The 27,809-nt window shown below is 45.5% G+C and overlaps 1 protein-coding gene and 1 pseudogene across 1 annotated transcript in view; one reads left to right on the top strand and one right to left on the bottom strand.

The window, feature by feature from the left end:
- Positions 1–27,809, bottom strand: part of LOC132592142 (cytochrome P450 2J4-like) — a 96,437-nt pseudogene that overhangs the window by 30,959 nt on the left and 37,669 nt on the right.
- The window catches only part of LOC118094000 (cytochrome P450 2J4-like), a 68,518-nt gene that overhangs the window by 24,357 nt on the left and 16,352 nt on the right, over positions 1–27,809 (top strand). Inside the window, exons 7-10 of the mRNA XM_060274313.1 lie at positions 57–244; positions 653–794; positions 5,494–5,660; positions 22,690–22,791. Of these exons, the coding sequence (XP_060130296.1) occupies positions 57–244; positions 653–794; positions 5,494–5,660; positions 22,690–22,791 (599 nt within the window). The remainder of the gene's footprint in view (positions 1–56; positions 245–652; positions 795–5,493; positions 5,661–22,689; positions 22,792–27,809) is intronic.

The raw sequence follows: 27,809 nt of genomic DNA, 5'->3' as shown, positions 1-27,809 counted from the left end.
CCTGAAATAAAATGCAGTATTCAAAATAAACCTTCTGTTTCCATCATTCTCTTCAGATAAAATGCACAAGGAAATAGAAGATGTCATAGGTTCTGCTCACTCAATTGGCTATCAAGATAAGAAGAAACTGCCCTACACCAATGCTGTGATTCATGAAATGCAGCGCTTTAAATATGTCCTTTTTGTTGGGTTGCCTAGGCAATGTACAAAGGATGTGAAGCTGTGTGGTTTTCTCATTCCCAAGGTATAAATGTGTGATACAGCTGCACTCCTGTAGCCAAAGAGCAGCAAAATGTTGCATATTGAGAGATGCAGCCAGCCTTACAGGAACTTCCTGTCTAGTCAAAAATCTGAAGGGCAAGAGCAGGACCTCCACCTGCAGCAATGTTTCACCATCGGCAAGTGCCATTCCATGGGGCCTTTGAGGCAGGGGAGGAGCATGTAGTGACCAGAGGTCTCAGCCTGACTGTGAGCTTTCATTTTCAAAGAGGTGGGGGAAGGTGATAAATACAAAGCCACCCACCCAAATAATAATAGTAATAATAATAATAATACAGATCAGTCTCTGCAATGATTAGTCTCGGGATAATGTGGGACAAAAAAAGAGGTATTGATCTGAATGCATTCCAAGTCAATTGTTTCTTCTTTGCAGGGGACTATGATTTTTCCTGATCTGCGCTCTGTTCTTTGTGATCCCACACGATGGGAGACACCTGCAGAGTTCAACCCAAATCATTTCTTGGACAAGGATGGACAATTTGTGGACAGAGAAGAATACCTGCCATTTGGTGCAGGTAAACGCAGAAGACCAAGCTATCTTGTGATCTGTAGATGTGCTTATTTGTCTGCTTCCAGGAAATGACATCAGCATCAGCACATGAGGGAGTGGGTCAGAGCAGAAGCAGCGTCTTCTGGCTTGAGTGGCAATGCTGGTCAGCAGAATGGGGCAAGGCAGTGGCAAGTTAAGGGGATCTCGGAGTTAGTGGTTTGGGACCAGAGCCGTAGGTAGGTGATCTTGTGCCCCTGACAGAACTGTCCAGATTGCAGCCCTTAGCCATGGACAAATTAGCTCTTCTTTCCACCTCTCCTCCAACCCCCCTCCATTCAATTTCTCACACACTTCACCTTGTATTGAATTCCTTCACAGAAAACCCAATATTTAATTTGTTATGTCTTAATAAAAGGTTTCAGCAAAGCAAATGACATTCAGATGGCAGTTGACAGTTTTTTCTATGTAATTAAGTTGTAAAACAATACAGTGGTACCTCGGTTTATGAACACAATTGGTTCCGGAAGTCTGTTCATAAACTGAAGCGTTCATAAACTGAAGCGAACTTTTCCATTGAAAGTAATGGAAAGTGGATTAATCCGTTCCAGACGGTCCACGGAGTAACCGTTCATAAACTGAAGCGAACTTTTCCATTGAAAGTAATGGAAAGTGGATTAATCCGTTCCAGACCGGTCCGTGAAGTACTTAAACTGAAGCGTTCATAAACTGAAACATGGGTGTAATTGGTTCCGGAAGTCTGTTCATAAACTGAAGCGTTCATAAACTGAAGCGAACTTTCCCCTTAAAAGTAATGGAAAGTGAATTAATCCGTTCCAGATGGGTCCGCGGCATTCATAAACCGAAAATTCATAAACCGAGGTGTTCATAAACCGAGGTTCCACTGTATACAGATAGGCCTAAATGAGACGTAGAGAAATGTCATACTGATTTGTTCCACATTGATAACTTTACATTGTAATACTATATGATGTAAAATGACATTGCTTTCACAATATCTGTGTTATTTGGTTGATATAAATAAGAAAACTATTATTATTATTTACAAGTCACGTTACAAATTCTTATACACAAGAGTTGTTATTTGAAATCTAAAGTGCTAAAAGTGCTAGAAATTCTGCAAACCTTCAGCTAGCTGTTCATTGTTCAATTACTGTTTATTTAGCACATTTAGCTTACAGAGTCCTTGGCTGTGTGTTTCACTAATTTTGAAAATTAGTGCTATGGATTCACTGAAACAAACAAAAAAATAAATCCAATTTTAGAATCAGGGAAATTGAAAGTTGAGAGACGTTGATATTTCCAGGTGGTGGACAATCTTTCTACGTCTGAGAGAAAATAAGAAATAGAAAATAAGAAATCGAAACAGAAAATAGCTTTTAATAAACATATTTTTTTCATTGAGATATATAGGTATGGAACAACCAATTGTTTCAGTAACTTTTGTTTTCAGGATATGTGTAGATGGATGGTATCAGACAAGGGTTTAGGAAACTGAACTCAACTATTTCCACAGATATGTTTGGGTCTGGGGATACTGGATTGGGCTTGACTGACCTGATTATTGCAAGGATATTTGTGGATTAGATTATGCCTAACTGCTCAGTATTCAAGTGCTAAATAATGATTACACAGATATATATCATTGGTTCAATGGGCATTGAGTATTCAGCAATTTGAAAACATCTGATCAGACCAGACCTGCTTCGCTTTTGTAGGCTCTTCAGATGCTGTTGGACTACAACACCCATCATCCCTGCCTTTGGCTGTGCTATCTGGGCCTGATGGGAGTTGGAACCCACCTACCTCTGGAGGCCACTTTAGATTCTAAGCCAGCCATCCCCAAACTGCGGCCCTCCAGATGTTTTGGCCTACAACTCTCATGATCCCTAGCTAAGAGGACTAGTGGATGGGGAAGTCCAAAACATATGGAGGGCTGAAGTTTGGGGGTGCCTGTTCTAAGCCATGAACATGACCTTCTGGAAACTTATAGGACTTTTATTCTCAAAATAGATTTTGTTTTCAGTGAACGTTTCTGTTATGTACTGAGCTGAATCATAGGATCCAGAATCAGACTGCTGATTCTGGATCCTATCAGTACATAACAGTTTCAAATTAAATTAGCTCATGCACATCAGCAGAGTCTATGTTGCTCCCTCCTTCAAAGTGGAGCCAGACCAGGACACAGGATCACAGTCTATTCATCTGAAATAAACTCTGGACAGTAGTCAGCTCAGAGAAGTTCAACTGTTGACATGGACCTCACTTAGTCATAGTCCTTCATTTTTATGGGTCTACTCTGAGGGACACGGGTGGCACTGTGGTCTAAACCACTGAGCCTAGGGTTTCTGATCAGAAGGACAGCGGTTCGAATACCCACGAAGGGGTGAGCTCCCATTGCTCAGTCCCAGTTCCTGCCAACCTAGCAGTTCAAAAGCATGTCAAAGTTCAAGTAGATAAATAGGTACCGCTCCAGCGGGAAGGTAAACGGCGTTTCCATGTGCTGCTCTGGTTCACCAGAAGCGGCTTTGCCATGCTGGCCACATGACCCAGAAGCTGTACGCTGGCTCCCTCGTCCAGTAAAGCGAAATGAGCGCCGCAACCCCATAGTCGTCCGCGACTGGACCTAATGGTCAGGGGTACCTTTACCTTTACCTTACTCTGAGTAAAGCTTAGTTGACTGCCACCCTATTTTCAGCTCGTATTGTAAGCGTTGGAATCCCCCATCCCTCTTTCTCTGTGCAACAGCTATTTCACCTTGAAAAATAATATTTCTATCCACATCAGATGAGAAAAAGCATAAACAGCTAGCAATGCCGTTTGCACCGTGCAATTCCGTATAAATAGATGGCAGTCGGATACAAAACCTTTCCCTTTCTCCAAAAGGCTACTGGATTGCCGACGAGCTCCCCTGCTTGGCATGTTTCATTTCAGAGAGGATATCACAGGACTGATTTGTGATAGCCAGTTTGCGCTAGGGCGCGTTTGTGCACAGAAGTCATGCACCGAAGCACAATAACTTAACAATTGCTCAAGGCAAATCTCCACTCTCTCCTCTCCTCTCCCGCCTGTCCCCCCCTTTTCTTATCTTTTCATTCCCCATCAAAGTGCTCGATCCGCCCTGCCCTGCCTGCTACCCCCAAGGTAACGATTCAGCCTTGAGATTGGAGCCTGCATTCTTCAGAAGTCGCGCAAAAACCAGGAAGTGAGAAAGGCAGAGGGGAGGGTGGAGGCTAGAGGGGAGAGAAGCGCTCTTAAGCGGCCAGGGAGGCAAGCAGCGTCCCTTCTACGGGTGGCGGCAAGAAGCAGGAGGATCCTCTATGACTGGGGTTCCGAATGGTCCGTTCCAGCTTTGGCGGGAAAGCGAATGTGCTGTCCGAGGGAGCCGCGCTGTGCTCCTTACCCCTCTGTTCCCGCTGTGGCGCCGGGCTGCAGGATCCAGCTGCTGCTGCTGCTGCTACTGCTAGGGAAAGAGAAGGCGACATATTTTTAGCCGATTCTGCGCCCGCCCCCGGCCTGCGCCCCTGGTGGGGGCCCATCCCACCACTCCCTAGCTATGGCTCTGCTTGCTCTGGGGCCTCCATCACTTACCATCTGGACCTCCCTACATTTTCCACCTGTCCCTGTCCCTGAGAGGCATCACTGCCAAACCAGGATACTGCTGTTCCCTGTCTCACATTCCCACTGCAAGCCATCCAACTTCTTTTCAGGCAGCAATGCTAGTTCCTACCAAGAAGAAGAAAACCTGGCATGACAGTTTGCTCCATGGTCTTAACCCCTTTCTGTCTTGCTGATTTGGGCAGTTGAGCAAAGTTTTATTGAAAGTTTTATACAGTGGAACCTCGGTTTATGAACACCTCGGTTTATGAATTTTCGGTTTATGAACGCCGCGGACCCATCTGGAACGGATTAATTCACTTTCCATTACTTTCAATGGGAAAGTTCGTTTCAGTTTATGAACGCTTCAGTTTATGAACAGACTTCCGGAACCAATTACACCCATGCTTCAGTTTATGAACGCTTCAGTTTAAGTACTCCGCGGACTGTCTGGAACGGATTAATTCATTTTCCATTATTTTCAATGGGAAAGCTCGCTTCAGTTTATGAACGCTTCAGTTTATGAACAGACTTCCAGAACCAATTGTGTTCATAAACCGAGGTACCAATGTACGTGAGACACAATAAAAACCATGCTAATCTAGAAGGGAAAATAGAAAAAAAATTAGGAAAGAAAGAAAAGAAAGAAAAGAAAAGAAAAGAAAAGAAAAGAAGAAAAGGAAATTACAAAGTCCTCTATCAAAATTAAAACTTCACCCTTATTCTGCATACAGAAAAGTGAGTTATCCCAGTTATTACTTGGGAGCTAGACACACTTACCCCGGCTTCAAGCCCTGGGCAATCCTCTTTGCCCCGCACCTCACACAAGACCCTTCATCTTCAATCCATCCTCTTTCTGAATGTATCTTCTTTGATATGAGATAGGGAACTTCAAATTACAGAACGAAACATAAGTATAAACAGAAGAAGAAAAGGGTTAGCACTGACCAGGCTAGGAAATTGACAGCAGCCTTGATGTTTTCCCTATCCTAACTATACTTTTTTTGCCAAAGTGTTACCGGTATGAAGAATGTTTATAGCTACAAAGCAATGAACACAGGAAAGTAAATAATTGCCCACTTACTGCCTTTTTCTTGTCTCCTCTTCAGGGGCTCGCATTTGTTTGGGAATGGAGCTGGCAAAGATCGAAATATTCATCTTCCTGACCAGCCTGCTGAGGGTATTCAGTTTCCAGCTGCCAGAAGGAGTCCAAGAACTCAAGAAAGAGGCTATAATAGGGGCTACAACACACCCTCATCCTTATAAACTCTGTGCAGTTCCCCGTTGCAACATGCAATAAAATATGAAAATATTAGGGGCTGCACCCCTGCTTCCACAACTCGGTGACCGCTTTGCCACTCCTAACACATGAACCCCCTATAATTTCTCAATCTCATTCCATGCAACTACCGAGGTCTCTTTTCATCTTTGCCGCTCCATTTCTGAAGCCACTTTTCTCTTATCTTCTGCAGCTCTGCTTTGCATCCATTTTCCCCATCACCCCATCTCCTCCTTTTCTTTAGGCCGTTTCATGCCCCTGCTTTCCTCTTCATCCCCATCTCCATCTCTTCTTACTCCCTCCTCTTTGGCGGCGTTCTTTGCAAGGGCGTAGCCAGGATCAAAACTAGGGGGGGGGCAAGCCATGATCATTCAGGGGCGGGGCCACAAAGTGGGAACGTGGGCGGGGCTACAGGGCCAGCTGGCCTGACGACATCGTGGTGGCAGCAGCGGCGGCAGCGGCCACCTTGTGCTTCTGGGGCTGGCAACGGCGGCGGCTACCCTGCTTGGCTGGAGAGGACGGGAGGGTCAGGCAGGCAAGAGGGGGTGACAGGGTGGGCGAGGGCAAGGCAAGGCATGGCCGCAGTCACGACGGCTCCGAGGTGTTGCTGCATATCAGCATAATATTTCAACCATGTTGTGGGTTCAAGCCCCACCTTAGGAAAAAATTCCTGCATTGCAGGGGGTTGGACTAGATGACCCTTGTGGTCCCTTCCGACTACAATTCTATGATTCTATTGATATATTCAAGACAGGAGTGCCTGGCGTGCTATGGTCCATGGGGTCACGAAGAGTCGGACACGACTAAACGACTAAACAACAACAACATTGATATATTGCCATAGCATATGCATCATTCTGCTTTCTTGAATTGTCCTACTCCTAGGCATAGCAGCCAACTCCTAGAGGCCTAGGTGCCTCCCCCCCCCAATTACTAGTAAATACCGTATTTGAAAGAGTCATCCCCCCCATGTTGATGGGTTTTCTATGTGGGGCTTATCTGCCCCCCCCGTATTTTATTAAGAATGGAAGAGGGAGGGAAGGAAGGAAGAAATAGAGAGAGGGATAACTCATATTTGTGGGTGCCTCTGGGTGACGCTGTGATGCTGGAACTCTGCAGCAAGAGGACGGGAGGGTCGGGCAGGCAAGAGGGGGTGGCAGGGCGGGTGAGGGCGAGGGAAGGCACGGCCGCAGTCACGACAGCTCCGAGGCGTTGCTGCATATCAGCATAATATTTCAACCATGTTGTGGGTTCAAGCCCCACCTTGGGGGAAAAATCCTGCATTGCAGGGGGTTGGACTAGATGACCCTTGTGGTCCCTTCCGACTACAATTCTATGATTCCATTGATATATTACCATAGCATATGCATCATTCTGCTTTCTTGAATTGTCCTACTCCTAGGCATAGCAGCCAAATCCTAGAGGCCTTATCTGCCCCCCCCCCCCAGTATTTTATTAAGGATGGAAGAGGGAGGGAAGGAAGGAATAATAGAGAGAGGGATAACTCACATTTGTGGGTGCCTCTGGGTGACGCTGTGATGCTAGAACTCTGCCGGAAGATACCGGTACACCTGTACAGGAGCCTTGTAAGCAGCTTTCTCTCTGCTTGATTTACAGCAGGCACGTCCAACAGGTAGATTGTGATCTACCAGTAGATCACTGGATGTCTGTGGTAGATCACTGCTAGATCACTGGCACCCCTAAAAAAGCTCACCCAAATTTTTCCTCCTCCCTAAAAAAAGCTGAACTATGACCTGAAGCCCTAAACAAAAATGGGCCTCCCTCCCTCCTAAAAGAAGCTCAACAAGTTTGACCTAAACCCCCCAAAACAGGGCTTCCCTTCCTTAAAAAAACTCAACAGCTTTGACCTGAACCCCCCAAAAGGGGGTAGATCACTCCCAGTTTTTAACTCTGTGAGTAGATCAGAGTCTCTTGGGAGGTGGCCACCCCTGATTTACAGTATACAGATGCAGGAGGAGGGGCAGACTGGAACACCAATGCTTTTTATAAACATCACTGTGTCTATCAAAGCTACAGCCCCCCCCTTCTTATTCACTTCCTTTTAGCCTTGCAGGGCCACCTTAGTCAAATTGAATCCTCTGCACCCTCATTAAATCGCCAATAGAACTGTTAATGCGATCCCTGAATGCCCATTAACAACTCCCACTGAATAACAATAGGGTGAATAGGGTGGACCTTGCCTGAAGGGATATTCTGCTCCATTGTCTTAACTGCTTAAGTACTGGTAGCCACTTTGCTTTATTTATTTGATGTGTTTTTGTTACAGCTGTGTTCCCGCCCCAAGCAAGTGGAGAGCTGCTCTTGCTAAAGCAAAGCCCTTTCCACTTCAGTTTTTGGAGGGGCAAAGTATTGGTTATGGTCTGTAAAATACAATAATTTTTGCTTCTGGGGGGGCAGCTGCCCCCTCCTGCCCCCCCTGTCTACACCCATGGTTCTTTGCATCCCCATTCTTACTCTCACTCCCTTTTCCCCTCCCCCTTACTTTTCTCAAATCTCCCTTACACACACATTCCCACACCTCCTTCTCTCTCCCTCTTCTGCAGCCCCCTTCCAACAACCCCCCCCCCAATGCTGAGATATGTTATTGTATCTTCAAGATGAGTAGACTCCTAAGAACAAGGCTATCAGCTTCTCCAGTTGAGGAAGGTTAAGTTTCTTTGATGGATACTGTACATGTATGCTTGTTAATAAAATAACTCTTCTAAATCAGTACATCGAACCCAGAACTTCATGTTGAGAACAACACATGGTATCAGGAGTCAAATAGGTTGTGTGGAGGCACTCTGGAATATTTGAAGGCTTCGCATCCCTTATCACAATTAAGGGATGAAAGGGGGGGAGTTTAAAAGAGACGTTCCCCTGATTTCCGCTATCCTATCCTTCAATGGCAGAAGTTTGAGTAAAATGGAGATGGAGGAAAACTGAGATAACTGTGGCTTTAAGAATAATGGAGGGATGGAGGAACGCTGAGCAATTGGTGTGTGTGTGTGTGTATCATATTTTAACAAGGAGAAACATCAGAGATGGGTACAGAAGCAACCACCCAAAAGCTAACAAAAGAGAAGAATGAAATGGAAAGTAGAAAGAGGACAAAGAGACTTTGGAGAACAATATGGATGAAGGATTGCCAGAACAGAAGGATGAAATGGTGGAGTTGAAGGCAACAGATGGTGTAATGAGGAAGTCATTCACAAAAGGTGGCTAGAGGATTGGAATAGCCAAATGGCGGTGTTGTGATGCTGGAGTGGAAGGAAGCCATGGATGAAGAGACATCCTAAGTTGGCAGAGAGAGAGTTGGGAGAGAAAGGAGTCTGCGCACAACTTGGAGTGAATTTAGATAGGGAAGCTATCAAACCTCTGGAACTTTTCTTGGGAAAAGAATGGAAGAAGTGTAAATGGAAGGGCTATTTTTTTCATAACCAAGATGGAAACTCACAGCAAACACAACAGGTTCAGGTTGTGCCCTCCAGAAAACTGTTCGGGTTTTGCTAAATTGGTAGCATGAGAAACCATCAGATTCCTTCTTCACACAATCAACTCTGGGACAAGCAATTAACACTGGGCAAAAAGCCAAGGTCTGCCTCAGCCGTAGCAACTGCTCTCTCATTGGTTGAAAATTAGCACTGAGTCCTGTTATCAGAGAAAGCTAGCACAGTACGTGGTGTGGTGAGTGTAGGAGGAGAAGTGCTGTAACTCTTGAGAGAGAGACAGAGAGGAAAGGATTCATTTTACTTTGTTTTTTGAGTTCTAAAATTGTACATAGAAACTCTGGATTTCTTTTATTTAATAAATCCTGTAAATAGTTATTCTGCGTCCAGACGTCTAGTCATTACCACCGCCAGAAGCTTCTGGATTGCGCAACACTCTGCTACGTTCAGGCTGAAGTCACACCTGACACTTTAATATTCTAAGAAAAACAAGCTTGCTCCCTCTCCCAAGGGATATTTCAAGGTGGCTCTCATATCTCCTCCCAGTCTCCTTAAACTCAGCACAGTAAAGGATGTTTTTGCAGATTTATAATAATACTACCGGTAGCTGACCCAGCCACACGTTGCTGTGGTTCTTTCCTGTGATCCCCCCCCCCTGTCCCGGTCCATGACGTATCCTGCCCCTCCTCCCTGCACCCTGGCTCATCCCTGTGTTTCGGTAGGATACCCTTCCCTCTGTTGTCCCTGGGGAGTGTTGGCCCCTCCCCCATGTATTTCCATACCTTGGCCCCCACCCTTGGAGAAGGAACTGTTAGGTTCTGGGTTCTATTTCCCAGCATGCACTTTTGTCTGAGCCCTCTGTTGTCCCTGGGGAGTGTTGGCCCCTACCCCCCGTATCTTCCTACATTGGCCCCCACCCATAGCTGCCAAGTCTCCCGTATTCCCCGGGAAACCCCCGTTTTTCCAGCTGTTCCCAGCCGAAAAAAACGGATTTTTTTGTTTTTCCCCAGTTTATTGTGGTGCGGTGGCCATTTTGGAACTGGCCAGAGCATGCTCAGAAGCAACTTTTGATGCTGCTTTGCCCAGTTCCAGAATGGCTGCAGCGCGACTTCTGGTGCGGCGGCCATTTTGGAACAGGGCAGAGCAGCATCAAAAGTAGCTTCTGAGCATGCTCCGCCCAGTTCCAAAATGGCAGCAGCGCTACTTCCGGTCTGCTACTTCCGGTCCAGTCCCTTATTTCTCAGGCCCAAACTTGGCAACTATGTTTGGAGAAGGAACTGTCAGTTTCTGGGTTCCAATTCCCAGTATTTACTTTTGTGTGAGCCCTCTGTTGTCCCCTCCCCTCTGTATCTTCATACATTGACCCCTGTGCACGCATCGTGAACATTTCTATATATTTAGATTAAGGATCGGGGGTGATGATGCACCCTGGGACCCAGAGAACTACTTTTAAAATCCTGACCGGGGGGGTCAAATAGCGAAGCCCCACAGCCCTGTAGCAACAGACAGACCCAGACAAAATGAGGGGGATCATATGGGCCACTTGGTGCGGGCCTCCGAATCCAAAGGGGGCCTTGGTCAGCATATTCACAATCAGTAAAATGAAAAAAGTAACAAAAGGGTTAAAAACAGGGTCACATTATCTACCTGGCCCCGGCCTCTGTCTGGCCCTGCAAGGGCCTTGCAACAGAAGGTGCGTTCTGAAGCAACCGAGTTGTTCAGTTCCATAAAAAACCCAGGAAGTGGCAAGGGGAAGGTAGGGGATTGTAAATCAAGGGGGTTGGAATTGGGCACTGCAAATATCTGAGGACTTAAACTGGGGAGAGAAAGTGCATGGTTGTTTTTTTAAAAAAGATGGGGTTTTGAGGGAGGAGATGTACTGAGAGGTGACAAAACTGATTTCCAATAAGTGCCCCCCTTTATTTCCATAACAAGTCCTTGAGTCTGTACTCTGAATAGTGACACCAGGGACCTAGAAGGGGCAGGGCTTGTCAGTCCAACCCCTGGACGGTCTCATCAGGGCTGACCTTAAGGCAATTGGAGCAATTTGGCAAAATTGGGCCCCGCGGGCCGCTCCTAAGGGGGCCCCCGCATCAGGGCAATCTAGATGGATTTTATTTATATCTCTAAGATTCCAAGTTGGGCACCTCTTCTGAAGTCTTGGGTTTGGCACTTCCGGTTCATCATGTCGGCTAGAGGACGCAGGGACCTCGAGCTCCGAGGTCCCTGGCATCGCGGGGGGGGGGGGAATTCCGTGGGGCGCGCGGATTCCCCGAAAGAACCCAGGGAAGGGCGTCCCTGGGGCTTAGAGTCCAGCGGAGCTCCGTTTCGCAATTCCTCCGCTGCCCGGAGACCCAGTAGAGTCTCCAAGAGCCAGCGGAGTGAAGAGTCGCGGGAGCCATTTTGGACAACAGCGTTACCTCCGAAGAAGCGAAGCCCCGAGTCTTCTGCCTGTTAGCGGCGGATTTTTCCAAAGAAAAACTAAGACTGGAACAAAGTAAGTGGAATCTCTAATTGGAATTTTGAAACAAATTCGGAAAAAATAATTGGAAAAATAGGAAGAGATTTTAAAAAACGGAAGTCGATCTCTTCCTAATGGGGAACTAAGAGGCGCATTAAATATTCCAAAGCCGAAAGGGAAACTGTTTGTTTGTGGAACCCGAGAGAAAGAAAGACTTTGTTAACCCATCTCGGCCCCCGGAGCTGGCACCCCTTGAGGCTCAGCAAGATTATTAAGGAGAAAAGTGCTGTGACAGCTGTCAAAAGCTGTCAAAAGACAAGGAAAATCTATCAAAGATTTGCTGAATGGTATAACTTGCTACAAGAAGAAGCTAAAGTTAAGACAATTTGAATTATGATTTGATTTATGGAGAAGTTAAAGACAATGAAAAGGGACAGCCAAGATGGAGGCTATCGTCCTGCAGGAAGGAAATTTCCAGCACCTTTTGTCTCCTAATCTCCTGTCTGCTTGTGGTTAAGAGAAAAAAATGAAAACATCTTATTCACCAGCCTTCCAGGAAGCTGTGCTGAACTACTTGCAAATACTGAAAGACATTCACAAGGGACTGCAACATTCCAGCTTGCCATGTACAGAGACTGTGGTTCAAGATCAAGACTTAGAGGACAATTTTGAATGTGAGACCAAGATCAAGGAGCAAGATACAGAGGACATTGTTGAATCTGAGAGGGACTATAAAAAACATGTTCTGGAGGATGCACAACAAGGAATCGAAAAAGAAAGAAGATGAGACCAATGAGCAACAATGTGAAATGAAAATTCAAGAAAAGGGGGAGGCTGGAGAGTTTAAAACTTGGAGACGTGAGACTGAGGGGTGGGAAATGCAGAAGGAGGGGGGGCAGAGGCCTGGATTTTGAAATGGGAAAGATGTGGTGTGGGGTGAGAAATATAGTTAAGAGGTACTCAGGTTGGTTGAATAACAGTTTCTGAAATCTTGGCTGGTTAAAGGAAATGCTGAACCAATTGGGTGAAAGACAACGGGGGAGGAGAAGGAGAGCGTGTAAAAGAATAATGTTAAGATTTTGGTTTGAGAAATGATTGTATGTAATAATTGAATTTTCTTGAGGGAGGGAGAGGAATGGCTGGGGAAAGAAATTTTAGATTAGAATTAAATATTTTTATGTTTAGATAGGTGGTTGGGCAGATGGCTGCCTATCTTCCTCTCTTTGCTCGGAAGCCCCTGGTGGCAGGGGTGCTCTGGGGGGGGGAGGAGGGGGGAGGGAAACCCAGCCACCAAAGATGGATCTCCTTTGGAAGGCCGCACCTCAAAGGTTCCTCTTGTGGCAGGAAGGGGCCCGTGGGGAGGTGGCACGAAGAAGGAGGAGGATAAAGTGAATTTGTTTAGTCGTTTAGTCGTGTCCGACTCTTCGTGACCCCATGGACCATAGCACGCCAGGCACTCCTGTCTTCCACTGCCTCCCGCAGTTTGGTCAAACTCATGTTCGTAGCTTCGAGAACACTGTCCAACCATCTTGTCCTCTGTCGTCCCCTTCTCCTAGTGCCCTCAATCTTTCCCAACATCAGGGTCTTTTCCAAGGATTCTTCTCTTCTCATGAGGTGGCCAAAGTATTGGAGCCTCAGCTTCACGATCTGTCCTTCCAGGGAGCACTCAGGGCTGATTTCCTTAAGAATGGATAGGTTTGATCTTCTAGCAGTCCATGGGACTCTCAAGAGTCTCCTCCAGCACCATAATTCAAAAGCATCAATTCTTCGGCGATCAGCCTTCTTTATGGTCCAGCTCTCACTTCCATACATCACTACTGGGAAAACCATAGCTTTAACTCAGGGGTCCCCAAACTTTTTCAGCCGGGGGCCGGTCCACCACCCTCAGACCCTGTGCTGGGCCGGACTATATTTTTGGGGGTGGGGGGGGGGGAGCCGAAATCCTATGTGCATTGAACATACTGCATTTGGTGCACAAAAAACAGGAAAACAATACAATATTTAAATTTAAAATAATGATTTTAATCACAAAATAATAAACACAAAATAATATTTAAAATAAAACAACACCATACAGAGCCCCGCCAGGAGCCCGCCAGACCCCAGCGCCCCTAGCCGCTTTCCCGCTCACCTCCGCCTGCCATATTTGGAGCGCTCAGGCTGAGCGGCAGCGATGGGGCCGGGGCTGGGGCTAACGGCAGCCTGACCGGGACTGGGGGTGGGCCAGGGGCCTGGGCAACACCGGAGGAGGATCCCAAAGCCAGCTCTTTGAGGTGATCCAGGCGCCGAGAGCCACAAGAGAGCGGCAGCAGAGGGGGCCATCCAGGCGGCCGCGGTAGCGACTGCAAGAAAGAGAGCAGAGGGGGAGGCGGAGGCGGAAAGAGAGGGGAGGCGGAGGCGGCTATCGGGGCGGCCGTGGTAGCGTCCGCAAGACAAAGAGCGGAGGGGGAGGCGGCGGCGGTGGCGGTGGGGCCATCCGGGCGGCTGCGGCAGGGGCCTCAAGAAAATGAGCAGAGGGGGAGGGGAGGTGGTGGCGGTCATCCGGGCGGCCGCGGTAGCGGTCGCAAGAAAATGAGCAGAGGGGGAGGCAGAGGCGGCCATCCGGGCGGCCGCGGCAGAAAGAGAGCGGCGGAGGAGGGGGAGGCGGTGGCCATCTGGGCGGCCGCAGTAGCGGCTGCAAGAAAGAGAGCGGAGGGGAAGGCGGCGGTGTGATCTGGGCGGCCGCGGTAGCGGCCGCAAGAAAATGAGCAGAGGGGGAGGGGGAGGCGGCAGCGGCCATCCGGGCAGCCGCAAGAAAGAGAGCAGAGGGGGAGGCGGCGGCGGTGGCGGCGGGGCTATCCGGGCGGCCGCGGCAGGGGCCTCAAGAAAGAGAGCGGCGGCGGGGGAGGCGGCGGCGCCAGGCCAACTCCTCTTCAAGCGGCGGGTCGGGCAAGCCCAGCTCCGGCGGCGGGAGCAGCAGCGCGGCTAAGCAGCTGCGCAGGGCGTCGCAGAAGGAGCGCTGAAACACACACACACACACACAGACAAAACACTTATCTGTGTCTTGCAGCAGGGGCTCCTTGCGGCGGAGGGTGGAGCGGCAGCAAAGAAAGGCGTTTCTCCGGCTGGCTCTGCTCTGGTAAGAAGCGGCTGCTGCAAATGGCGATCAGCCAGCTTAGCACAGCCCCCTTCCTCCTGTACACGTGCAGCTGCTGCCCACCCATTGGCTGGGGCCTGAAGCACTTCAACTTTTTGATTGGCTGCTACTGGCCAGCCACAATGAAGGAGGGGGGAAATGGCGATGAAGGGGGAAAAATGGCTCTCGGCTTGGCTCTCGGCTCTAAAATTTTTTTTTAAAGTGCAGGATGGCCATGCTGATCCCCAGACCTTTCGCGGGCCGGATTGGCAGGCCAATTGGGCCGCATCCGGCCCGCGGGCCGTAGTCTGGGGACCCATGCTTTAACTATACGGACCTTTGTCGGCAAGGTGATGTCTCTGCTTTTTAAGATGCTGTCTAGGTTTGTCATTGCTTTTCTCCCAAGAAGCAGGCGTCTTTTAATTTCGTGACTGCTGTCACCATCTGCAGTGATCAAGGAGCCCAAGAAAGTAAAATCTCTCACTGCCTCCATTTCTTCCCCTTCTATTTGCCAGGAGGTGATGGGACCGGTGGCCATGATCTTGGTTTTTTTGATGTTGAGCTTCAGACCATATTTTGCACTCTCCTCTTTCACCCTCATTAAAAGGTTCTTTAATTCCTCCTCGCTTTCTGCCATCAAGGTTGTGTCATCTGCATATCTGAGGTTGTTGATATTTCTTCCGGCAATCTTAATTCCGGCTTGGGATTCATCTAGTCCAGCCTTTCGCATGATGAATTCTGCATATAAGTTAAATAAGCAGGGAGACAATATACAACCTTGTCGTACTCCTTTCCCAATTTTGAACCAATCAGTTGTTCCATATCCAGTTCTAACTGTAGCTTCTTGTCCCACATAGAGATTTCTCAGGAGACAGATGAGGTGATCAGGCACTCCCATTTCTTTAAGAACTTGCCATAGTTTGCTGTGGTCGACACAGTCAAAGGCTTTTGCATAGTCAATGAAGCAGAAGTAGACGTTTTTCTGGAACTCTCTAGCTTTCTCCATAATCCAGCGCATGTTTGCTATTTGGTCTCTGGTTCCTCTGCCCTTTCGAAATCCAGCTTGCACTTCTGGGAGTTCTCGGTCCACATACTGCCTAAGCCTGCCTTGTAGAATTTTGAGCATAACCTTGCTAGCGTGTGAAATGAGCGCAATTGTGCGGTAGTTGGAGCATTCTTTGGCACTGCCCTTCTTTGGAATTGGGATGTAGACTGATCTTCTCCAATCCTCTGGCCATTGCTGAGTTTTCCAAACTTGCTGGCATATTGGGTGTAGCACCTTAACAGCATCATCTTTTAAAATTTTAAATAGTTCAGCTGGAATATCATCACTTCCACTGGCCTTGTTATTAGCAGTGCTTTCTAAGGCCCATTTGACTTCACTCTCCAAGATGTCTGGCTCAAGGTCAGCAACCACACTACCTGGGGTGTACGAGACCTCCATATCTTTCTGGTATAATTCCTCTGTGTATTCTTGCCACCTCTTCTTGATGTCTTCTGTTAGGTCCTTACCACTTTTGTCCTTGATTATGGTAATCATAATATTTTAAGGAAAAGATTTTGAATTAAGAATAGAAAACCCGCTACAACTATGTTAAGAAACCAAGAAAACCAGGAAGAAGAGATTCGAGGAAGTCACAAATACAATGTTAAGAAATTAAGAATTGGAGATTTTTAAAAATTATTTGTTTGTTCATGTGTTTATGTTGAAGGGCCAGCTGGGGGAAATCCAAACCTCAATACTCCCTCCACTCCTGGCCTCTTGGCGGCAGGGGGGCAAGGGGGGAGGACAAACTCAGCTTTAAAATGGACCGCCTTTGGCTCTCAACACCCGCAAGGCCTACTGGTGGCAGAAGTGGACCTGTGGGGGGAGGGAGGGAAGGGGGATGGATCATGTATGTTATGTTTTGTCTTGTTTTGTTTATATCAAAATTAATAAAAATTATTTTAAAAAATGAAGTCTTGGGTTTGGGAGAAGGGAGACTGCGGTGCTGAGGAGCGGGCAGGCTGGCAAGGCCCCCTAGATTTTTTTAGAAAATCATTTTTATTAATTTTCCAATAAAAACAGCTAATCAACATATAATCATAATCCAATTAAAACCAACCAACTGAAACAAAAAAGACCAAATTATAATCCCAATTATTAATTATTATTTTTCCCTGGACTTCCCATAGTCTGGACCTCTTGAAGAATCTTCCATATCTTGTTCCTGCCTCCTTCTTGTTATTCTCCTATTTTCCACATTCCACATTTTAACACTCAAATTCTCCGTCCCTGGCTGTACAATTCTCAATCATGTCAAAAGTCATATATCCTTGCATCCATCGAGTACAGCTTTATTTTTAAATATGTATTTTTCCATCTGTCTATTTACCAGCTCAGCTTTTCCTGACTTCATTGCAACCTTCCGATCCAGGCTATTGTCCAAGTCCTCATTTAAAATTTAATGATGAAGCAACTCCTGTGTTATTAAGTTGTAAGTTACTCCCATCCATGCTGCTGTCCAAATCCGTCACTTGATGTAAGGCATTCTGTTGCATCTTGCAATGTAAATAAACTGTATCCCACAAATATAAATCATTTGATGATCGGTCAGCTTTTGGAGACCACACATTCCCCCCTCCTGGGCCCTAGGAGGTGGGCTGCTAGACATCCATTTAGCTTTCTTTCTTGCACTTAATGAAGAAACCCTGCAAACAGCTGCACTTCATGTTATCCCTGTTAGTATGTTCATCCCTCCCTTTCTGTCAATCTTATGACTCAGTAGAGGGGGGGGAAACGTGTCGTCTTTGGTAACTGTGGGTGTAGCAGGGGCCCAAAGGACCCCAATTAAGGTGATAATGTAAATCCCTATAAATCCTGGAATATGCTTATAATAGTGAATTATGCTAACCTGTTGCTTTAAGAAACCGATGATTTAGCAAGATGCCGTTCTTTTACCAGAACAGAAGGTCAGCTAACACGCAAATCACAAAGATATAATTCATAAGCTAGAACACAAATTGTTACATAGTACACGTAACACAGGTTCCCAACACGCATATTATCTCACAATGTAACGTATTATTAAAGCAATGACAAACCTAGACAGCATCTTAAAAAGCAGAGACATCACCTTGCCGACAAAGGTCCGTATAGTTAAAGCTATGGTTTTCCCAGTAGTGATGTATGGAAGTGAGAGCTGGACCATAAAGAAGGCTGATCGCCGTAGAATTGATGCTTTTGAATTATGGTGCTGGAGGAGACTCTTGAGAGTCCCATGGACTGCAAGAAGATCAAACCTATCCATTCTTAAGGAAATCAGCCCTGAGTGCTCCCTGGAAGGACAGATCGTGAAGCTGAGGCTCCAATACTTTGGCCACCTCATGAGAAGAGAAGAATCCTTGGAAAAGACCCTGATGTTGGGAAAGATTGAGGGCACTAGGAGAAGGGGACGACAGAGGACAAGATGGTTGGACAGTGTTCTCGAAGCTACGAACATGAGTTTGACCAAACTGCGGGAGGCAGTGGAAGACAGGAGTGCCTGGCGTGCTATGGTCCATGGGGTCACGAAGAGTCGGACACGACTAAACGACTAAACAACAAAAACGTATTATTGAGAATCAAAGGCCTAGTTAGCAATCCTTGGCCTAGTTAGCAATGCGCATGCATATTAGATTAGGTAATGACATACGTATTGAATATGAAATGAGATAATGATGAATATTAAAATATTAAATGATGTAATGCTTTATGTGATTGGTTAAATCGAAATCCTTTGTCTGAAATGTTAAAAATTCCTGCCCGACCTTTGGGCGGGGTTGCAGTTTTGCGAAAAGATTCGCCTGTAACCTTATTGCTTTGCAATAAACATAATGGACTCCTAACTCCTCTTGTCTCTGAGTTTTATTGGCTAACTCAGAAGATAAGCCATTTTGGGGGGCTTACAACATTGGTAACTGTTATTCCTAACTGTCAGTTCTGAAGAGTGTGTTCTGAGGTAAAGATGTGTTCTTATTACTGTTAGATGACTGAAACTCACACAGTCTGTCTATTATAGTTATATATGTTTAGTTTATAAAAATAAAAGAAGAATTACTTCAAAACCTCTGAAGCTGAACTTCATCTGTTTATTGGTGCTCACAGCTAGCAGTTGTGAGGCCAGAAATATGGTTTAAATCCATCATATGGTAGCGGAGGATGGTTTGAACATTTGGATGTACAGATGGTTCAACAGTTCAGTGTTTGAAAGTCCAGGCTTATTTTTACATGGCAAGAAGGGAAGTGTTTGTTATTAATTAAACACAAACATGGCTTATACGCAAAGCAGCCAAATGGCTCTGTCTTTCCCTGTTCTTAAGCCAGAGACATACCCTGTTTGGCAAGCTAAAATGAAAGCGCATTTACAGAGGGAATAACTTTATCACACCATAGAAGATGGTCCCCCTCAAGAGGATGATGATGAATGGCCTGAATGGCATGAGGCCAACTTGAGAGCTAGGGGGACAATTATTTTGAGTGTTGCTGACCATTTGTTGGTTAATTTGGAAGACCAGGGAACTGAACGTGCTGTTTGGAATAAACATTGAGTTTTACATCTCAGGCAAGGAGCTGGATCAAGTGTCCTGTACTTTAAGAAACTGTGTAGGATGGAGCTGTCAAAAGACGGTGATTTGTCCGGTCATTTATCTCAGATGAAACGCCTCAGACAAGATCTTGCCCAGAGATACCTGGCTATTTCTGAAGCTGTTTTCTCTATGTTAATAATTAACAGCTTAGATGAATCGTGTGATGTAATTGCTTCACAGCTTTCAGCATTGCCTAATGATAGACAGCTGCCCTGGACAAAGAATTGACCTGCACCTCCATGGACAGCTGTGAGTCCAGAATGACTCCCAGTCTGCGCACCTGGTCCTTCAGGGGCACAGTTACCCCATTCAGGACCAGGGAGTCCTAATCTCAATCTGTTAGCCGCCATCCAACCTCCAACTGCCTCCTGGCACTCACACAGGACCTTCACTGCCTTCACTGGTTCTGATTTGAAAGAGAGGTAGAGCTGGGTATCATCCGCATACTGATGAACACCCAGCCCAAACCCCCTGATGATCTCTCCCAGCAGCTGCATGTAGATGTTAAAAAGCATGAGGGATAGGACAGAACCCTGAGGCACCCCACAAGTGAGAGCCCAGGGGTCTGAACACTCATCCCCCACCACCACTTTCTGAACACGGCCCAGGAGGAAGGAGCGGAACCACTGTATGACAGTGCCCCCAACTCCCAACCCCTCTAGACAGTCCAGAAGGCTGTTATGGTCGATGGTGTCAAAAGCCACCGAGAGATCCAGCAGGACCAGGAAACAGCTCTCACCTTTGTCCCTAGCCTACCGGAGATCATCGACCAGTGCGACCAAGGCAGTTTCAGTCCCATGATGAGGCCTGAATCCCGACTGGAAGGGATCCAAATGGTCCACTTCTTCCAGGCGTGCCTGGAGTTGTTCAGCAACCACTTGCTCAATCACCTTGCCCAGGAATGGAAGATTTGAGACTGGGCAATAGTTGGCCATATTGGCCACATCTAAAGATGGTTTTTTAAGAAGCGGTTTAATAATCGCCTCTTTCAGTGGCTCTGGGAAGGCTCCCTCACAGAGAGAAGCATTCACCAGCCCGCAAAGCCTATCGCCCAGCCCTTCCTGGCTAGGATGGGCAAGGATCAAGGAGAAAGGTGGTTGGTTTCACTCGTCCAAGCAGCCTGTCCACATCCTCGGAGGTAACAGATTGGAATTGATCCCACACAACTTGACTAGACAGGACTCTAGCACTCCCCCACCCCAGCCCTGCTCCCACTGTGGAGTCTACCTCTTCCTGAATCTGAGCGACTTTATCTGCAAAAAACTTTGCAAAATCATTGCAGGAGATCATGTGGCCCGTACTGGGCCCCGATGGAGCAAGTGGTTCCGCTAAATTGCGAACCACCTGAAAGAGTCTCCTGCTGCTGTTTTCCACAGATGCAATAGAGGCGGCGAAGAAAGTCGCTACCGCCACTTTGTAGGCTCAACAATAGAAACCAAAAACAATAAAAGTTACAAACACACCAAAATTACAAACAGAGCTGCAGCGGCACTGTTTCAGGCCTCCTAGGAGCCTTAGAGCTGTGGTGGAGTATGGGGCCCACCCGCAGGCCCAAGGTGGACAGTGGGCTTCAGGGGGAGCAGTCCTCCCAAACACTCCCTGGCAGAGCAGCAGTAGCCTAACAGCTACCCATGCTGCCATTATCCTACTTTGTATAGTTTTGTGCTTTCAGTATTAATCAGAATCTTGCCCCTTTATACTAGTTTTAATGTCATAATGACATAATGACATAATGTGTGTTGTTTATAGCTGCTGGTTGAAGGGCATCTCCAAAGCACATTGTGTAGCACAAGAAGCTGAATTAATAAAACAGCTTATTACAATATGCTCTTGATCTTGTCTTTCTTCTGTTCTATTGCATATTGCCACATGACCTAGAATGCTCTGTACTTCTCCCCTTCCAACAGATGGAAGGGCAACAAGTTGAATTGGCAATGAAGCAGGAGCCATAGCTGCCAAGTTCTCCCTTTTTTAAAGGGAAATTCCCTTATGCTGAATAGGCTTCCTCGCGAGAAAAGGGAAAACTTGGCAGCTATGGCAGGAGCACATCTGCCTTTCCCAGCAGCAGCTCACGTGTAACTAGAGAAGACGAGACAAACAGAACAGGCGCCTTTCCACTGCCTCCTCCGCAAGCATTTACTCTTTGTCAGACCATAGTTTATTTTATTTGTTTATTAAATACAATTATGAGCCTTTTCTCAGCGAAAACTCTTCAAAAAATACAAAATCACTCAACTATCATATATGAGCCTATTAACTTTGAAAACATTGGAATTGGTAATAATCTCTAGCCAGTTATAGGTAGGTAGCCGTATTGGTCTGCTGTAGTCGAAACAAAATAAAAAAATTCCTTCCCGTAGCACCTTAGAGACCAACTAAGTTTGTCATTGGTATGAGCTTTCATGTGCATGCACACTTCTTCAGATACCTGTGCGTTGCTGAAAAGCGTTGCCATCTCAGAACAAACAATGTTTACTGAAGTTCATGCCTTTGCATGTAAGAGCTACTTTGTCTCTCTAAAGCAAAGAATTACAAGATGATGCAGAATTTGTCTTAGTTTATTACATGGGTATTTCTATAAAATAGGCCAGCTTTGTTGCTTTACACAATGCCTACCAGAACCTCACTTTCTATTCCCATTTATAATTCAGAAATTTCATCACTGCTTCATGCAAAAGTTTTGGCTGTCCCATATAGAATTTACATCAGGTGGTCCCAGAATTACCTTCACTTTACAATATCAGCTAAAAGTGAGATTTCCCAAATATTTGTGTCACAGAATAAGTCTTAAGATAGCCTGGATTCTAACTGCAATTCATATAAATCAGGCATGTCCAACAGGTAGATCCCCTGCTGAACCTGGTCGATCGTGGGATGAATCAAAGTGGGCAATGAATGTCCGTATCATCCCCAAAAGTCTGGTCCGTCCACCCCAAGATAAGCTCGACAACTCTGGGCAATCCTCCCCTTCCACCCACCCCACACATGCTCCTCCTCCCTTTAATGACAATGGGTAGATCGCTGCCAGTTTTTTTATACTGGGAGTAGATCACAGACTCTTGGGAGTTCGATGAGCCTGATATAAATCACACTTCCTCTCATTTGCGTGACCCGTATAATAAGAATGATGATATTACATGACTTGCAATCACGTTCCAAGGCTACTTACATATGGTGTCACACCCCTTGTTGCTTATTTGTTTTTTAATAACTGAGCATATATAAACAGAGAGTACTGCTAATTTCTCTGAGGAAAGTAAAAGCCCTTAGAGAAAGCAAGTTGAACCTGACCAGGCAACCTAAGGAAAAAGCGACAGCAAGAGAAGGATGGAGATATGGACATTTTTTATTGCTCTGCTGGTGGTTCTTCTGATTCTGCCCTACCTGAAACAGCTTTGGTCACGCAGGCATTACCCTCCAGGACCTCTCCAGCTTCCTCTCGTGGGAGCCATGTGGCTGTTTGGATTCAAGATTCATGAAAATAGTCTCGTTCAGGTACTTATTGCTTAGTGATAATTCAGTCTAATGTCAGCAATTGTGTTCTCTATTTCCCCCAACAATTGTGATATTTCAGCTTAAACAATAGCATGAGTTAACATGGTAAATGCCATAAGCCTCCATTGTCAGAAGCTGTATGCAATACAAATAATAGTAATAATGTAAATAATATTATTAATAATATTGAAAAGCACAAAACCATATAACAGTTGAAAATAAGCATTAAAAATTACTGATCAAAATATTTATTGTATACTATTAAACTGAGGAAGGAGGAGAGAACACCTTCAAAGGAAGAATGGTTTATGAAAATCTTGGAATATGCAGAGATAGCAAAAATTGATAAAAGATACAAATTTAGAATCTTTTAAAGAAGACTGGAAACCCTTTCCAGTCTATATAAAAAGTTACTTCCCATATGCAAAGACCACGGCGGGGTTTGAAGTGTAAGAAAACAGCAGAATATATTAAGAAACATTATTATTACAAAAAAACAAACAAAACAAAAAAGACTGGCCACATAGGTACTCAGCATTCATTCATGGCAGCCTCTCAACAGGTACTAACCTGTATGTGCTATTCAATTTTCTTAACCCTGGGAGATTTTTAATCTTTTCCACTCAAAGCAGAAGCACTTATAAAAAAAACAAATTATAAACTATTGGCAGGGGGTTGGACTGGATGGCCCTTGTGGTCTCTTCCAACTCTATGATTCTATGATTCTATGTTGCCTTGTGTTTCCCCCTGATTTCACATAGCTACCCATGCTGCCATTATCCTACTGGCTTATATACTAATATTCCTTCAAGTTTCTCTATGTTCAGAGTATTTTAGAACCAGCATTATGTAAGTTTGTTGCATTTTACTATTGAAAGTGTCCTTTGACACACCCTAAGACAGTGATGGGAAACTTTTTGAGCTTGGTGTGTCAAAATTAGCCAAAAAACCGAGCATAACTCGGGTGGTGTGTCACTTCGGGGAAAAAACCATAATTTTTGCGATATTCATAGTTTAAATAACAAAAATGTATAATTGTAATATATAACTGTATTTAATAAACAAAAAACTAATTATTTAACCTAACCAAACCAAAAACCCCTTATTTATCACAAAGTGCCCAGAGTTGTTGATCTTTTTGGGGGAACTGCTGACCAAAGTTTGGGAGGTTTTTTTGGGGTGTGTGCAAAAGTTGCTTTGCTTTTTGGGGGGGATGCCCCAAAGCTGCTGCACTTTTTTGGGGGGGGGGAAGAGAACAGAAATAAATGACGAATAATACCTTCGCTGGAACTAACATGCAGCACCGACATAGTCTGCCAAAGCGCCAGAAAAAACAGCACAGAAAGGGTTAAAAAACCAATCTCTGGCTACCAGCAGCAACAACAACAACAAAAAAGATCTGCTGTAGCTTGAGGAGGAGCGAGAGAAGAAATGTGGGGTGTTTTTTTTTACAACAACAACAGCGCAAATGGGCCGATGGGGCGCGTGCCAGCAGTGAGGACTCTGTGTGTCACGTCTGACACGTGTGTCATAGGTTCGCCATCACTGCCCTAAGACAATCAATTGATCCTAGCCCTTTAAGAAATGCAGCTCCACTCAGTATATAAGCCAAGAATCAGAAACATCCTCCAGCAGTCTGAACAATGGCATTACAACATCACAACTAGGGGAGCTTTTACAGCCCTTTATTTGATCTTTTTCTAAGAGCAATGATATTCATTCGTTGAATTGTCCCATAGGTTAGCTAACCTTTAGTTTAAACAACTATAGTCTTATCTTGGGGAAGTTTTTCCCTGACTGCTATGTAATTTTCAATTCTTTTCAGAGTTTACAGCTCCTCTTTAGCTTTTGATTATAAGGAAACCTCAGCCCTTAAATATTTTCCTTCTGAGGAAATAAATAGAGATTTTCCAGTGAAACGAGTCACTTAGCCGGCACCTTGTCAAGGTTTACTTTATTTAGAGGTTACTTTGAGAAATTCATGTCTTTTCTTTATCTAAGTTTCTTTTGGGAGATTTAAGCTAATTATGTTTAATGACAGGTAGGTAGCCGTGTTGGTATGAGTCGAAACAAAATAAAAAAATTCCTTCAGTACCAGTAGCACCTTAAAGACCAACTAAGTTTTTATTTTGGTATGAGCTTTCGTGTGCATGCACACTTTGTCAGATACCTCATACCAAAATACAAACTTAGTTGGTCTTTAAGGTGCTACTGAAGGAATTTTTTTATTATGTTCAATGAGTAATCATTAGTTTAGTTTTAGTATTATTCACTTTATCAATATCTCGTTTCAGGGATTTATCACGTTATAGTTTTGTTTTTGCGCTGTTTCAAATATCTGGGCCAGGTAATCCGATCAAACAGGTCTTTTTGGGCACATAGAGATTATATAGCTACAAACGAATGCAAAGCAGCTATGCTGATTAGATCTTTATTTGCCAAGAAACAGGCACAAACAGTGAAAGTGGCCTTGAGACTTTTCCAAATGAAAGTCCTCCCACTACTTTTGGTGGGCATTACTTTGGGTTCACGCAGGGATTTTTTAAGACTGGAATCTATCCAATTGCAATTTCTTAGAGCCGTCCTCAGGATCCCCCCTTCTGTAGCGGGTGCGGTTCATGCGATTAGAGGCTGGCTGCCAAGCTTTTCGGTACGTGGCCCTGAAAGCGAAGCTTTGGGTATGGCTTAAGCCAGTGATGGGCAACCTTCTGAGCTTGGTGTGTCAAAATTCACCAAAAAAACCGAGCATAACTCGGGTGGTGTGTCACTTCGAGAAAAAACCCATAATTTTGCAATATTTATAGTTCAAATAACAAAAATGTATAATTGTCCAGGGCTAAATAAATAAAATAAAATAAAATAATGTTGCAGGTTCAATCCTCAGCGTCCCTGGAGTAATCAGAAGTAGGGGTGGCCGCTCTTAAAACTTGCCCTGTGCTCTCTCTCTAATGCCCTGTTCTGTGTCAAATGAACCACAAGATGCCTGGGGTTGTTTTGTTGTTGTTCACTCTTTAATGTAAAGTTTTGATGGTACTTTAACCAATAAAACACACACTTTTATAAACAAAACACAACAGCAACTGTCACTCCCTACCATACTACAACGGGGGCTACCCATCGAACAGGGTGAGTGGGGGCTCCTGCAGTCTCCCTGAGTGTAAGCAGTGGAGGGAGATGTGGGCCTAATCTCCACCCCCACCCCATGCTACCCCAAGAGAAAGGGCAGGCAAATGACAGGCGCAGAAACTCCCATCACCTCTGTGCATTTGGTTGCCCTCCAGGCGGCGCAATGGGGAAGCCTGGGCCCTCTGCGCCTCTTAGGGAAAATTCTGAGTGCCAGACTGCTCAGCCACTCAGCTCGTCAGGCACGGACCTGCGGTTCACTGCGGATGTAAAGGAAGGAGTCCAGCCACAAGTGTCATACATGCATCATCATTACATGGTGAAACGTCAGAAAAGGGGACGGTACAGAGTACATTTGCATAGAGGTTGTTGTTGTTGTTTAGTCGTTTAGTCGTGTCCGACTCTTCGTGACCCCATGGACCATAGCACGCCAGGCACTCCTGTCTTGCACTGCCTCCCGCAGTTTGGTCAAACTCATGTTCGTAGCTTCGAGAACACTGTACATCCATCTTGTCCTCTGTCGTCCCCTTCTCATAGTGCCCTCAATCTTTCCCAACATCAGGGTCTTTTCCAAGGATTCTTCTCTTCTCATGAGGTGGCCAAAGTATTGGAGCCTCAGCTTCACGATCTGTCCTTCCAGGGAGCACTCAGGGCTGATTTCCTTAAGAATGGATAGGTTTGATCTTCTAGCAGTCCATGGGACTCTCAAGAGTCTCCTCCAGCACCATAATTCAAAAGCATCAATTCTTCGGCGATCAGCCTTCTTTATGGTCCAGCTCTCACTTCCATACATCACTACTGGGAAAACCATAGCTTTAACTATACGGACCTTTGTCGGCAAGGTGATGTCTCTGCTTTTTAAGATGCTGTCTAGGTTTGTCATTGCTTTTCTCCCAAGAAGCAGGCGTCTTTTAATTTCGTGACTGCTGTCACCATCTGCAGTGATCAAGGAGCCCAAGAAAGTAAAATCTCTCACTGCCTCCATTTCTTCCCCTTCTATTTGCCAGGAGGTGATGGGACCAGTGGCCATGATCTTGGTTTTTTTGATGTTGAGCTTCAGACCATATTTTGCGCTCTCCTCTTTCACCCTCATTAAAAGGTTCTTTAATTCCTCCTCGCTTTCTGCCATCAAGGTTGTGTCATCTGCATATCTGAGGTTGTTGATATTTCTTCCGGCAATCTTAATTCTGGCTTGGGATTCATCCAGTCCAGCCTTTCGCATGATGAATTCTGCATATAAGTTAAATAAGCAGGGAGACAATATACAACCTTGTCGTACTCCTTTCCCAATTTTGAACCAATCAGTTGTTCCATATCCAGTTCTAACTGTAGCTTCTTGTCCCACATAAAGATTTCTCAGGAGACAGATGAGGTGATCAGGCACTCCCATTTCTTTAAGAACTTGCCATAGTTTGTTGTGGTCAACACAGTCAAAGGCTTTTGCATAGTCAATGAAGCAGAAGTAGACGTTTTTCTGGAACTCTCTAGCTTTCTCCATAATCCAGCGCATGTTTGCTATTTGGTCTCTGGTTCCTCTGCCCTTTCGAAATCCAGCTTGCACTTCTGGGAGTTCTCGGTCCACATACTGCCTAAGCCTGCCTTGTAGAATTTTAAGCATAACCTTGCTAGCGTGTGAAATGAGCGCAATTGTGCGGTAGTTGGAGCATTCTTTGGCACTGCCCTTCTTTGGAATTGGGATGTAGACTGATCTTCTCCAATCCTCTGGCCATTGCTGAGTTTTCCAAACTTGCTGGCATATTGGGTGTAGCACCTTAACAGCATCATCTTTTAAAATTTTAAATAGTTCAGCTGGAATATCATCACTTCCACTGGCCTTGTTATTAGCAGTGCTTTCTAAGGCCCATTTGACTTCACTCTCCAAGATGTCTGGCTCA

The sequence above is a fragment of the Zootoca vivipara genome, chromosome 5 (genome assembly GCF_963506605.1).
Source record: "Zootoca vivipara chromosome 5, rZooViv1.1, whole genome shotgun sequence".
NCBI lineage: Eukaryota > Metazoa > Chordata > Lepidosauria > Squamata > Lacertidae > Zootoca > Zootoca vivipara.
The sequence above is the reverse complement of the archived record's forward strand: the minus strand, read 5'-3'. Positions and strand labels throughout refer to the sequence as shown.